The 15,520-nt window shown below is 34.8% G+C and overlaps 1 protein-coding gene across 1 annotated transcript in view; it reads right to left on the bottom strand.

Moving 5' to 3' along the window:
* LOC145694173 (general odorant-binding protein 56h-like) overlaps positions 1–7,990 on the bottom strand; it is an 85,010-nt gene extending 77,020 nt beyond the window's left edge. The window contains exon 1 of the mRNA XM_081770290.1: positions 7,898–7,990. Coding sequence (XP_081626416.1) covers positions 7,898–7,954 — 57 coding nt within the window. The 5' untranslated portion in view covers positions 7,955–7,990. The remainder of the gene's footprint in view (positions 1–7,897) is intronic.
* Between the last annotated feature and the right edge of the window lie 7,530 nt (positions 7,991–15,520).

Genomic DNA, 15,520 nt, shown 5'->3' with positions numbered 1-15,520 from the left:
TATCGCGAATCTCTCAGTGTTGGCAAGTTCTTCAATCAAATTTGAGTGCAACTTAATGCATCAAACGTTGTAAGATGCGCATATAAATTCATTAATATAGGATAGACTCCAAATTTGCGATGCTACTACTTACATTGGCGAAGTTTCATGGAAAACATACACATTTTCTAATTACTTCCAATGTCATCATCATCATCATAGGTATTCTGCCTTTATTGGCAGGTCACTTGCCGCAGCTGAGAAGCTTCCATGCTCCACGGTCCTCCGCTAACCTTTTCGTCTTCGCGTATGATCTTTCTGTTTTAATATCATCCATTAATTGTAGTCTCCTTCGCCCCCTCCCTCTCTTTCCCGCCACCATACCCTCTAGGACGTCCCTCATGATACAATCTCTTCTTAGGCAATGTCCCAACCAGTTTCTCTTCCTCTTCCTAATAATATCTAAAAGTGTTCTTTTCTCACCCACCATTTCCAACACTCTCTCATTCGTTTTCCGCTCGACCCAACTAACTCTTTCCATTCTTCTCCACACCCACATTTCGAAGGCTTCCAGTCGATTTTCGTCACCCTTACGCAATGTCCACGTTTCCGCCCCATACAGCACAACACTCCACACCAAGCATTTTATGAGTCTTTTTCTCAACTCTTTGTTCAAGGTCCCACAAAACAGACTTTTCTTTCTTTTAAAGGCTTCTTTCGCCATTCCTATCCTTGCTTTTATTTCACGTTCGCATTTCATGTCATTACTAAGAACACTACCCAGGTATCGAAAACTATTCACTTGTTCTATTTTCTCCCCTCCTACTTTTATATTTGACACAGACCCCTTTGTTCCAATCACCATGGCTTTTGTCTTTCTAACATTTATTTTCATCCCATATTCTTCAAAGCCCCTTCTCATTTTTTTCCAACATTTTATTGATTTTCTTTTCAGATTCTGCAACAAGGGCCATATCGTCTGCAAATCTTATGCATCTAATCATTCTACCTCCTACCGAAATGCCATCATCATCATGTAGGCTCTTTTTCACTATCTCTTCTAGATAGACATTAAAGAGTGTTGGCGAGAGGCAGCATCCTTGTCGAACTCCCCTTCCAATTGCACTCTCTTCCGTCAGTTCTTCCCCTATCCTAACACTTACTTGTTGGTTCATGTATAAGTTTCTTATGAGTCTTCTATCTTTCCATTCCAACCCTATCTTTGTTAGAACTCCCAACAACAATTCCCAATTCAGGCGGTCAAAAGCCTTTTCTAGATCAATAAATACAACATACACCTCTTTCCCTTTTTCTATAAATCTTTCACCAATCACCCTTAATAATCCAATAGCATCTCTTGTGCCCTTGCCTCTTCTGAACCCGAACTGCTCTTCCTCAACATCTTTATTTGTTCTTCCATATAACCTTCTGTTCAGTATTCGGAGCAGAATTTTAGCTGCATGAGATATGAGACTAATAGTTCTATAATCCTCACATCTCTTTGGGTTCGATTTCTTAGCCATCGGCATCATGATCGTTTTCAGAAAGTCTCTTGGCCATTCTCCTGTTTCATATATTTCATTGCATAGTCGCCACAATTCTTTCTTTCCCTTGTCTCCTATATTTTTAATGAATTCAATTGGTATGTTATCTATTCCTGTTGCCTTTCCATTCCTAATCTCGGATATAGCCTTTTCAAACTCATCCCGAAGAATATTAAATCCTTTATCATCCTCGCCTACTTCATTTTCCACTTCAACATTTAGGCTACACGGTCTATCCCTACTCTCATATAAGTCTTCAACGTATTCTTTCCACCTTCCTATGACCTCATTTCTCTCGCTGACTACCTTCCCATTCTTATTTTCTACTGCCATCATGATACTCCCTTGTTTCCTCCGAAATTCCATAGATTTCACCTCCTTGTACATTTCCTCATATTTCCCAACTCTTTCTAATTCTTCTATGTCCTCGCATTTTCTTTTGTAAAACTCTTCTCTCGCTTTGTCTGTTTCTCTTCGTAATTCATTATTTAACTTTCTGTACATCTTTCTGCCCTCTTCTGTATCAACCTGTTTCCACATCTTCCTCTCCCTCATTTTCTGCAACATCTGCTCTGTAACCCATGGTTTCTTAGCAGTTTTGTGTTCGCGGTAACCTACTGCTTCTTCTGCAGCCTGCTGTAAGCAACGTTTAATATGTTCCCACCATGCGTTACTACCTGCGCCTATCCTTTCCTCGTTTGAACATTTTTCTTCGAATTTTTCAGCGAAAAGATTTCTTATTTCCTCGTTTTTCAACTTTTCAGTATTCAACACTTTGTTACCTACTTTTCTTCTGCCTACATTTTTCAGTTGAATATCTACTTCGGCCAGCACAAGATTATGATCAGAGAAAATATCAGCCCCGGGAAGGGTCTTCGCGTTCTTTAAGCTATTCCGATACCTGTCCTGAATCATAACATAGTCTAATACAGGAAATAACTATTATAAGACATGGCGAAAATTTGTGCTGCATAGTGTAATTGTTTACCTGTTCAATCAATCAGATACTTACGTACTCATATAAATTACTGACAAGATCAAAACTAGAATGTGCAATGGTAATTTGGAACAGCCTAATAAATACTGTCGCGAAACAAACTTGAAATGGTCCAAAAGTGTTTTCCTAGAATACTTTCTTTAACTAATGTTAGGAATAGATGTTGGAACTAGATTATTACTCTAGCCGATTTGAATACTGGAAAACATCATTTAAATTGGAACAAATTTACTGATACGACAAAATTGATTGAATTTCTATTTGTAAAAGAGATACATGACAGCCAATGTAACTCAGACTATATTTTAAAAATCGTTGATTTTAAAGGTTCAATATATGTTACAAGGGGAACAAATCATTACAATAACATAATAGGAAACACATTTTAATCCCTAGAACTTTAATAACCTATAATAGATACATATTTTGAAATTTAACTTTATTTTAGAATATTTAATATAAGTTAATAGTTGTTTAAGCTTCACTTTTAATTTCCGACGTCTCAGTGTTTGAGGACTTAGCGTAGACTACACTGTCAGTGTTTATCTTATTATTAATTCATATTAAAAAGTTAATCACTATTTATTTCTTTTACTATATCATAGTGTTAAATTAATGTAGTACGGCATAGTGCTGTATTTTTCCTACATTTCGGCTCTCTCATAAGGTAAAATAAATTTTGTTAATATTATTATTATTAAGTTTTTGTGATACATTGAACAACAAATATAGGTAGAAAACCACAAATTCAGAGGAAGTTTAATAAACGTAATTTCAAGGACTCGCAAGTTTCAAAAGTAAAATTACCTTACGATACATTTCCTAATATGCAAACAGGAACGGATTAAAATTCTACAAATACATTCACAATTTCAATAACCAGGGGAAATAATTGAAAGAGACAAGGAAAATGATATGAGCGTGTGAACTCGAATTGAGTATGAATTTAGTGCAGGAAATGGAGGTTAGGAATAGCTTTCCGTTATACTATTATATTTAAAGGATGTAAGTACCTTGTATTTACTTGTATGACTAAAATACGCTATAATATTATAAATTGTATTAAAAATCACTTAGGGAATTCTTTGTGTGAGGCTTTCAGTGTTCCGAAAGCTTTCTGTGAAAAATAACCTAGTATGATTTTAGTACAAAAGTTTCAGGTCAGAAACTCCAAATGAGAATTCTATAGCTGCAATATTTTGGGAGAAGTCCACGAAATTTTCCGGGTATATTTTACCCTCCCTATTCTTTTCTTTTACTGTCCATATCCATTTTCCGTGAAAGAAAGGCATTCCATGTAACATACTTCAAGCAGTTCAACTTCGTTGTTTATGGTCCTGCCAATGATAAATTCATTTTTATGTCTTTTCAAGCTTACAATCTTTTATCTAGGTATAATTATAGACCATTTTAATACTTAATTCATACGAAAGATACAAAAAGAGCCTCAATACTTCAAATCGTTCTAAAGCCCAATTAAAGCCTATTCAATAGTGTGACACTCGATAAGAGAAAAATGTATAGACATTTTAAGAGGAAAATATATTTGCTAAGTTACATTAAATATAATAATTATGACACTTCGTCTTTACTAACGTGCTTTATACTCAAGCGCAAGATTATATGTTGTAATACTCTTAAGTTTCTAATAAACGTTTGACAGAAACAAAGAATACAAGTGAGATAAACTCGAATAAGAATATACAATATATTTAACATTTATAGGAGCGTTAATAATGCTAGATATACATACCCAAAAATCATATTTCGTGAATACATTAATATTTCGTATTTTTTAAAAGAAGAAGAAGAAGAAGAAGAAATATTATACATTTCTATAAACTAAATTTTATTTATTAATTTGTATTTTGCTTTTCCCGGAACTGCAAAAAAAATAAAAAAATGTATTTCTCTCAAGTATTTTCAAAAACATCAATTACTAATTTTTAATACGCATTGACAAAGAGTCTATCCTAAAATAAATCTTCTCGTTATAAAAAATTATTTGGTCTAGGAATTAATTCGTGCGGGTGGACAAGAGATGGCGCAACGAACGGAGCGTCCCACAGTTCCGTGTATCCACACATGTGTTGCAAACCCCTGTCATCGCGTATCGTTCGTAGTATAGGGCAGTGGATTAAAGCGTCAACAACACCAGTTTGTAGTTAAGTGAACATGGCGCAATTTGTGCCTGATAAAGTGTTTTTGCGGGGTGTCCTGCTGCATTACTTTAACATGCAGAAAAGTGCGACTGAAAGTCATCGTATTTTGGTGGAAGTGTATGGGGACCATACTCTAGCTGAGCGAACGTGTCAGAAATGGTTTGCACGGTTTAGAAGTGGTGATTTCGGCTTGGCAGACCAAGAGCGAGCTGGACAGCCAAAAAAATTTCAAGACGAAGAATTGACAGCATTGCTCGAGCAGGATTCGTGTCAAACGCAGGAACAACTTGCAGCAGCATTAGGCGTTGATCAAACAACAGTCTCCAAACGCTTGAAAGCCATGGGAATGATTCAAAAGATGTCACATTGGGTTCCACATGAATTGAAAGACAGAGACGTTGAAAGACGAAAAACCATTTGCGAATTGCTGCTTCAACGACAGAGCAGAAAGGGGTTTCTGCATCGAATTATTACGGGTGATGAGAAGTGGATCCATTACGAGAACCCTAAACGAAAAAAGGCTTGGGTGAAACCAGGTGAACCAGGTCCATCACAACCAAAACGAGATATTCATTGTGCAAAGGTTATGCTGTGCATATGGTGGGATATGAAAGGTGTGGTGTACTATGAGCTGCTGCAACCGGGTGAAACTATGAATGGAGAACGTTATCGACGACAATTAATGCGTTTGAAGCAAGCTCTGGCCAGAACACGACCAGAATGGGAGAACAGACATGATAAACTTATTGTTCAACATGATAACGCTCGCCCACATGTCGCAAAACCGGTCAAAACCTATTTAGAAAATGTCGGATGGGAAGTTTTACCCCACCCGCCGTATTCACCAGACGTTGCTCCTTCGGACTACTACTTGTTCGATTGCATGAACAACGATTTGATTGGACAGCGGTTTACTTCTTCAGAAGATATCGAAACATGGGTCTCTGACTGGATCGCTTCCAAGGATGAGGACTTCTTTCGCCACGGAATCCGTACATTGCCTGACAGATGGGTGAAAGTGGTGGCTAGCGATGGACAATATTTTTCTTAAGGTATTTATGTATTTTGTGTTTGTACTACAGCTTCAATGTGTGCGTACCAACCGCACGAATTAATTCCTAGACCAAATAATAAATGTTAATTTTAAGACCATCTAATAAATATTTGACTAAGAAAGAGAAGGAAGATTGCTAATTAATGAATTTATCAAGAATGAAGTGAATGAACATCTATGGTTTACAATAGATTTGATTACTTTAATTAATAACATCAGGAACTGCGAGATTATAACAGAAAACACTGACCAGAAAAGAAAATCCAAACCACGAATAATATTGAATCGGTAATTAAGTGTGCTCCGAACCCGTGAGTGGAACACACAGCAGAGATTTTTGCAGTAGAGAAATGTACTCTAAAACTATTGTGCATTGCCTAAATACACCAGATAGTTAAAATGTTTGACATACGTATTTGAAATAAAATTAGAGAATTCCATTAATCTTGATCTCTAGTTGTAATGTAAAGTATTATCAGCAATACTGAACTTTTGTCCATGACTGGCTGATTTGCTGTTTGATTTATTTGAAGTATGTATCTATAGGTTAACTTGAAATCCAAGCCATATCGTTTCCACCGTTAATGTAATCTCAGTCAGTTGCTCTGAAGACACGTGTGCTAGCTATGTGCTATAGAAGAGTTCGTTTCCTCAGGAGTTTACTTGTAAAATATATTTATTCGATAAGATGTGAGCGATTCATTGAATGGTGATTGCATAAGTTATTTTCTGCTCGTATTTTGATTTTATTTCAAACCGTTTTTTGATTCGAATTTCACACTCTATGTTAATTCTAAACTTCTTATACATTTCATTAACTAAAATTATTGTTAATGCGATTGTTGTTAATGCTAAAGAATACTTATAGAATTCTTAGCAGCTTACTCTTAAATAAACCCGTTTGTAAATTATTTGAAATCTTTAGTTACAATTATCTCAATTATTCATTTTCTCTCTACTTCCTTCTTGGACCTGACTACTCAAATGTACTTGACTAATATGAAGTCTATATTTAAAATTTGTTTCGAATAAAGAGCCACACAGTTTTTATGGTTTGAATTTTAGAACATATGCCAGTCAGCTCTAACTATAAACTTCCAGTACTCGCTAGATTTAGTTGTCTAAAATTTGTTTGACTGACACTACATGGAACTGAATTGTGGATAGAGGAGAAAATAAGTTCATTTTGGTATATAATTCCTTCAACGTCATCGACTAGGTCTTATACTGTTTGATTAAAAGCGTTTGATAAATTATTTTGTTACATTTGTGACAAATTATAACACTGAAAAGATTCCTTCTGTCTTTATTTTTAATAGTTTATTTTTAATAGTTTATTTTTAATAATTTATATGAACCCGATTAATTCTGTGGGAAGATGACGCAAGACAATATGCCATTTTATTTTGTTAACAAAAAGTCTTCTCACTTCTATACAGTGTCTCACACTTGAAAAAATGCTAGATTTACGAGTGAATTAAAAATAATTGACAAACAATTATCTTAATGTTTTTGGTTGCCTAAAACATCTTTGATTTTTATCACATTAATTTGTATGGGAAACTATTTCTCTGTTTTTTTAAACGAACTGGAAACACAAAACCGTGATTTTAGTTTATTATTCTTTTCAAATGCTGCTTAATCGAAACAAATTTTCATTATATGTAATTCAATGTTAGTTGAATTAAATTTCATTATTCAATATTAAAGGTATTCATATTAAAGGTATTCATATGTAAGATATAATTTAAATTTCGTGATCCAAAGGTAAATTTAAATAGACTCGAAGAAAAAATATTAAAATGAAATTATTAAAATGTCAGCTTCTTTTAAAGAAAATAGAAAAATAATTCCCCATTTGTATCAATATACTAAGAATCAGAACATTGCCTAAGTAATTAACGTTTTAAAGCAATATGAACACTATTTCTGTTTAAAGTAATGAAATAAAAATCTGATACAATTCCCTTCTTACCAAAAGACAACAAAAATGTACATCAAATCACTAAACTAACAATTTATGAATAACTTAATTTTATTTTTACTTCATGACTTTCCTAAGAGTATTTTTCGATACTTAACTAATTAACATCACAAATGACTCTAAAGTAAACCATATACATTTTATGATTTACTTGAAAAAAATCTAAGTGGTACTTACATTGCACTGAACTGCTATGAAGAAAAATGCGAAAATAACGAAAAATTGGATCTTCATAATGAATTTGCTTTTGTAAAATATATATGTTTCCGTATTTTGATAACGGATGTGTATGAGAAAAATCTATAGTTATATCACCCTTTATATACGATTTGGTAGAGGAAGCTGTAGCATTGTTCCAGACTGTCACTGACATTTTTTTTTAAAAATCTAACCTAGAACTATTTGTGAGCAAGACGACCACAATAGAATGCTACACGTGTGACACGAACATGATAAATAATAAAAATTTTATATATATTTCCGCCTATGATTAAATAATTTCTGCACCTATATTTAGCGAAATTTGCAATAATTATTGCAAATGCGTATATATGTCCTACATACACATACGACCGTTGTTACAAAAGTCCTTAGCGTACCTATGAACGAAACACCAGTGAGTTTATTCATGGTGTTAGTAGGTGGGGGTCACCTGACACCCGGTAGCTGAAAAATCGACTTTTTTTCCATGGTCTCCTGAGAGCAAGGACTCAATTTTCCACTGTCTCACGATACGCTATGACCCACGCACCGTCAACTCACGATCTTTTACGACCTCCATGTTAGGGGTGTATTCATTCTCTTTTATGAGCACTTTTAAGGGGGTGTACTCGTTCCCTTTTATGAGCACATTTTAGGGGGTGTACTCGTTCCCTTTTCCAACCCCTACGAACATCAGACTACGTAACACACAGCAGAGCAGATAACAGATAAGACTACGTAACATAACAAGGGTGTACTCGTTCCCTTTTATGAGCATATTTTTGAACCCCTGTTTTAACATAGCAGATAATACATAACATAACAAGGGTGTACTCGTTCCCTTTTATGAGCATATTTTCCAACCCCTATTTTAACACATAGCAAAGCAGATAACACATAAGAGTACGTAACACACAGCAGATCAGATAACACATAAGAGTACGTAACATAACAAGGGTGTACTCGTTCTCTTTTATGAGCATATTTTTCAACCCCTATAACACATAAGGCTACGTAACACACAACAGAACAGATAACACATAAGAGTACGTAACATAACAAGGATGTACTCGTTCTCTTTTATGAGCATATTTTCCAACCCTTATTATAACATAGCACAGATTACATAGCAGATCTAATACAAGAGTATGGCTTATTTTCCAACACCTATTTTAACATAGCAGGAATTACACTGAGACTATGAACACACAGCAGAACAGATAATACATAGCACAGCTAATAAAAGAGCATGGCTTATTTTCCAACTCCTATTTTAACATAGCAGGAATTACACTGAGACTATGAACACACAGCATTTTAGGGGTGTACTCGTTCTCTTTTATGAGCATATTTTCCAACCCTTATTATAACATAGCACAGATTACATAGCAGATCTAATACAAGAGTATGGTTTATTTTCCAACCCTTATTTTACCATAACAGAGATTACGAAACATAGCGGACATAGCACAGGGGGTGTATTCATTTTCTCCACCCCTAATTGAACGTAGCAGAAATTACACTGAGACTACGAACACACAGCAGACCAGAGAATACATCAAATTCATTCCCTTTTATGAGTGCATTTTAAGGGGTGTACTCGTTCTCTTTTATAATTACTTTTGCAACCCCTATTTTAAGACAATGAATACCTATGTAACATAGCGATTCGATACGCTCTTTGAACCGATTTGGATGAAACTCAGCATATGGGGGATTTCGACCATGCTGAGTACGAATATTATACTTATTTTTACCTGGGTCCTATAGTTTATGTGGCATACGCCCTTTCTATGACAATTTGAACCGATTTGGATGAAACTCGGCATATGGGGGTTTTCAACCATGCTGATTACGAATATCATATTTATTTTTACCTAGGTTTATAGTTTATGTGGGATACGCCCTTTCTATGACAATTTTAACCGATTTGGATGAAACTCGGTACAGGGGAGTTTTCGGACATGCGGATTACGAATATCATACCTATTTTTACCTAGGTCTTATAGTTTATGTGGGATACGCCCTTCCTATGACAATTTTATCCAATTTGGATGAAACTCGGTATATGGGGGTTTTCGACCATGCTGAGTACGAATATCATACTTATTTTTACCTGAGTCCTATTGTTTATGTGGGATACGCCCTTTGTATGACAATTTTAACCGATTTGGATAAAACTCGGCATATGGGGGTTTTCGCACATGTTAATTACAAATATCATACCTATTTTTACTTGGGTCTTATAGTTTAAGTGGCATACGCCCTTTGTATGACAATTTTAACCGATTTGGATGAAACTCGGTATAAGGGGGTTTTCGGACATGCTGATTACGAATATCATACCTATTTTTACCTTGGTGTTATAGTTTGTGGGATACGCCCTTTGTATGACACTTAAAGCCCAATCACTCGTAAACGAAGCAACATATTGTGGTGGTGATTCCACATTTAGCAATTGGTCATCAACTACTGCAAGTTCCAAAATAATGATCATCGAGGTCAAAGGTCAACATACTTAAAACCTAATAACTCAAAACCAGAGCCACATATTGAGGTGGTGTTTCCACATTTATTAATCGGTCACCAACTACTACAAGTTCCAAAATACTGATCATCGAGGTCAAAGGTCAACATACTTAAAACCTAATAACACGAAAACTGAGCCACATATTGAGGTGCTGTTTCCACATTTAGTAATTGGTCATCAGGTACTACATGTTCCAAAATACTGATCATCGAGGTCAAAGGTCAACATACTTAAAACCTAATAACACGAAAACAGGGCCACATATTGAGATGGTGTTTCCAAATCTAGTAATCGGTCATCAGGTACTACAAGTTCCATAATAATGACCATCGAGGTCAAAGGTCAACATACTTAAAACCTAATAACACGAAAACGGGGCCACATATTGAGATGGTGTTTCCACATTTAGTAATTGGTCATCAGGTACTACATATTCCAAAATACTGATCATCGAGGTCAAAGGTCAACATACTTAAAGCCTAATAACACGAAAACGGAGCCACATATTGAGATGGTGTTTCCTAATCTAGTAATCGGTCATCAGGTACTACATGTTCCAAAATACTGATCATCGAGGTCAAAGGTCAACATACTTAAAACCTAATAACACGAAAACGGGGCCACATATTGAGATGGTGTTTCCAAATCTAGTAATCGGTCATCAGGTACTACAAGTTCCATAATAATGACCATCGAGGTCAAAGGTCAACATACTTAAAACTTAATAACACGAAAACGGGGCCACATATTGAGATGGTGTTTCCACATTTAGTAATTGGTCATCAGGTACTACATATTCCAAAATACTGATCATCGAGGTCAAAGGTCAACATACTTAAAGCCTAATAACACGAAAACGGAGCCACATATTGAGATGGTGTTTCCTAATCTAGTAATCGGTCATCAGGTACTACATGTTCCAAAATACTGATCATCGAGGTCAAAGGTCAACATACTTAAAACCTAATAACACGAAAACAGGGCCACATATTGAGATGGTGTTTCCAAATCTAGTAATCGGTCATCAGGTACTACAAGTTCCATAATAATGACCATCGAGGTCAAAGGTCAACATACTTAAAACTTAATAACACGAAAACGGACCCACATATTGAGATGGTGTTGCCATATTTAGTAATTGGTCATCAACTACTACAAGTTCCAAAATAATGACCATCGTGGTCAAAAGGTTAAAGTACTTAAAACCAAATCACTCGAAAACGGAGGCACATATTGAGGTGCGGTTTCCAAATCTAGTAATAGGTCATCAACTAGTACACGTTAAAAAACGTACTGACTTTCGAGGTCAAAGGTCAAACTCGAAAACGAAGCAACATATTGATGGGCGGTTTCCACATTTAGTAATCGCCCACCAACTACTACATGTCCTAAAGGTACTTACCACGGAGGTCAAAAATCAGACTAGTAAACGAAGCAACATATTGAGGTGGTGTTTCCACATTTAGTAATTGGTTACCAGCAACTACATGCCCCAAAAAGGTCAAATATTTAAACCAGAATAACTCGTAGATTGAGCGTCGGAAAATTTTTGTACCAAGGAGAAAATGTGAAGGAGGAATAAATTTGAGTGCCCTATTGAATTTTGTACCAACGAGAAATCTCATTTGCAACTAGCTTAGAATTTCTGTCCCTGTTTGGGTTATTCAAAATTTGGATAGACTAATAAAGCAAGATATGCCATTTTAACCAGCTGAGAATTTAAAGAAACAAAGGGAACCTACTCAATTTTCTATCGACGAGAAATGCCATTTCAACTACCTCAGAATTTATGTGCCTTTTTGTGCTAAGGTCTATTTTAACTCTTCTTGACTAATTAGATAAACGAAGGAATATTGTACCAATGATAAATGCCATTTTTTTTTCTAGACCATGTTCTAATATTTAAACAAACGAAGGGGTGAATTTGATTGAGCTATTCAATTTTGCACCAATGAGAAATAGCAGCGTATTTTAAATAAACAAACAATCGGATAAATTTAACCGGCTCAGAAGTGTACTATTTAAACAAACGAAGGTCTCTTGAGTGAGATTTCTAACTAACTCAGAATTTCATTTCATTTTGAAATACTCAAATTTGGATGGAGTGTTTAGTTTTGTTCGAACCAGAAAAATTTGATTGGATTATTTCCTTATGCACCAACTGGAAAAAGGGAAGGGCCATTAATCAAATAAATGAAGGAATAAATTTGGGTAGAATATTTAGTTTTGTACCTAGCAAAATTAGAAAAAGAAGTGAAGAACGAATAAAATCTGGATGGACTAATTTCTTATGTACCAACAAACAAAATGGAGCACCAGCGACAAAAAAGAAACCGAAGAAGGAATAAATTTGGGTGACCTATTCAGTTTGCAGAATCAGCATTCTATACTTTTTTCTGCCATTCATTGGGGTGTCCTATTTCTTTTCGTGCCAACGAGACCATTTTTAACCGACCTAGAATTTGTACCAAACAGAAAAGAGGAGCTACACGATTAAACAAAGCAATCAATTTTTAACTAGCTCAGAATTTCTAGACCATGTTGTACTATTTAAACAAACGAAGAGATAAATGTGTGTGACCTATTCACTTTTGTACCAAGCAAAATAAGAAAAAGAAGTGAAGAACGAATAAAATTTGGATGGCCTATTTTTTCATGTACCAACAAAAAATGGAGCACCAACGACAAAAAGGAAACCGAAGGAGGAATAAATTTGGGTGACCTAATCAGTTTTGTACTAAGCAGAAAAAAAAGCGAAGAAGGTAAAATTTAAATAGCTCAGTATTTATGTACATTTTTGTACTACTAAAATAAACGAAGGAATAAATTTGGGTGTTCTACAGAAGAAAACGGGGAAGGGCCATTTTATTTAATTTTGTAGTACTCAAAATATACAAAGATATAAATTTGTGTGACCCATTCGGTTTTGTTGGCTTTTTTAGAAAGACTATTTATCTTTTTGTGCTCTACAAATAAACGGAGGAAAAGCAAAGAGAGACCATTTTATGTGCCTTTTGTAACGAAGAAACAAATTTGAAGGAGGTTCATTTTAACTAATCCTGCTGCGAGTAGATCAATTAGTACATAGTAAAAAAATAAAACAATATGGCATTATTGCGACTTTCATTTTCGAATACATACGGATTAAGCCACTATGGCAAAAAATACTACTCTCTCAAGAGGACCAAGCATTAGAAACCCGCTAGTAGGGTGTCGATTCAGTAAACTCTACATCTAGTAAAAGAAAACGAACCGATAATTTTGAGACAGTTCCATATGGGTAAATACAGTATTAGTAGAAACGATAGTTTTTAATTAAGTAGAGATAAGGAGAGAGTGAAAAAAAATGGAAAATTAAATTTTAAATCATTATTATTATTATTTTAGAGGTCAAAAGGAAGAATAAATGAATTTGAGTGGCATATGTACGGAATTTAGTTTTGTAAAGGGCAAAAAAAATTTGAATGGAATATTTTATTTTGTACCAGCTGGGAATTTAGTGTTGTACCATTGTATCAATTTAAGTATTTTGTACTATTTAGTACCACCGAGAAGGTGTAGAATATTTAGTTTTGTTGGCTTCTTTATTTTGTATTAACGACTAAAACCTTTAACACATACTTGGTTGTGTGCATCACAATGGCCGAAGTTTTTCATTTCCCTGTGGTACAACGTAATGGTCGCCCCGCTTATTCTAGGTCTACAGTTAGATATTTTCGGTTGGATAATGGAATAAAGCCGTGTTTTGTTGAGCACAATGCCCACTATAACGATGTGGTAGACAATTATTTGATGGATAGATATTTGTTTAATAGTCGCTATAACAAATGGTATATGATAGAATTTGTTAAGCATTTATTGCAGGTCGTTGGTTACTCGTTTAACCGCACACAGTTTTCTTTTCCAAGCAGCTACCTTTTTTGCCATGAAAACTAAGGGTAATAGTTATACTGTGATAGCTTTCTTTCGCTATGGGGGAACGCAGGACACTTTGGATGAGTTATTAAAGTTTTGGAATCATGTGTGCGAGTTCAGGCCGAGTATCCAGATTGCAGATTTAATTGGTTGATTTACACGATGTGGTAAAACAGGCCTTTTTGCGGTATCTCCTGATACCTATCTGTTGGACCTCGCGGTATTTGGAAACTTGGTGAAAAAGAATAACAAATGTTTTTTCTCACAATAAAGCTATACATACAGAATAATCCATTATGGCAAAAAAAATACTACTTTCTCCTTATGCTTACTTGGGGTAGACTTCGATACATTGTGTAAGATTTTCGAAATAATAGCGGTATTGCACTGTACTTATAATAGTCTGTAATAGTGCAGTTTATTGTAGTCTACCAGCAATAATGATCTCTAAGAGAGTTATTAGGTAAAGATAACCATTACACAGCCATTCTGCGAACACATTTATAAGACCATATTCTGCCACTCAAACAAACGAAGGAATAAGCTCAGAATTTCTATACCTTTTTGTGTTATTCAAGTAAACGAAGGAATAAATTTGTGTGACTTATACCATTATAACACGCTCACTATTTTTATACCATTCTGTATTACTCTATTTCATTTTTGTAACAACCAGAAGAAAACAGCTCAGCATTTTATACCTTTGTGGTGTTACATTTTGTATATTTTTGTGTCATCCAGAGAACAATTTAAATTGCCTCTCCCTGACAATTCAGTTGCCAGAGTCCAATGTTACTTATCTATTAAATTCTTAATATTACAGTAATACAAATTGATCCAGTTAACAGTTTAAGTTCTTCTATTCTTACACAATCAAATGCATATGCTACAGTGGTCTCAGTGTTCATTTACAGAATTAAATAATTGTTTATCTTTCTCTAAAAACATTTCTACTATTTTGTTGATATAATAATCACACTCTGTAATGTATTCATATACCAGATTAAATTTTTTCTCCACAGTATAAGTGTTCTTAATATTACAACCTTTAAAATGCTTCTTTAAATAAAGTTTATAGATTTTCTCTCTCATTTCACATTTAATTAAGATCGCCCACACCTTTTGCAATAATTCGTAATCATACTGCAGCAAAC

The sequence above is a fragment of the Thermobia domestica genome, chromosome 9 (assembly GCF_964235325.1).
Source record: "Thermobia domestica chromosome 9, izTheDome1.hap1.1, whole genome shotgun sequence".
Lineage (NCBI taxonomy): Eukaryota > Metazoa > Arthropoda > Insecta > Zygentoma > Lepismatidae > Thermobia > Thermobia domestica.
Note: the sequence above shows the minus strand (reverse complement) of the source record. Positions and strands in the feature narration are given on the sequence as shown.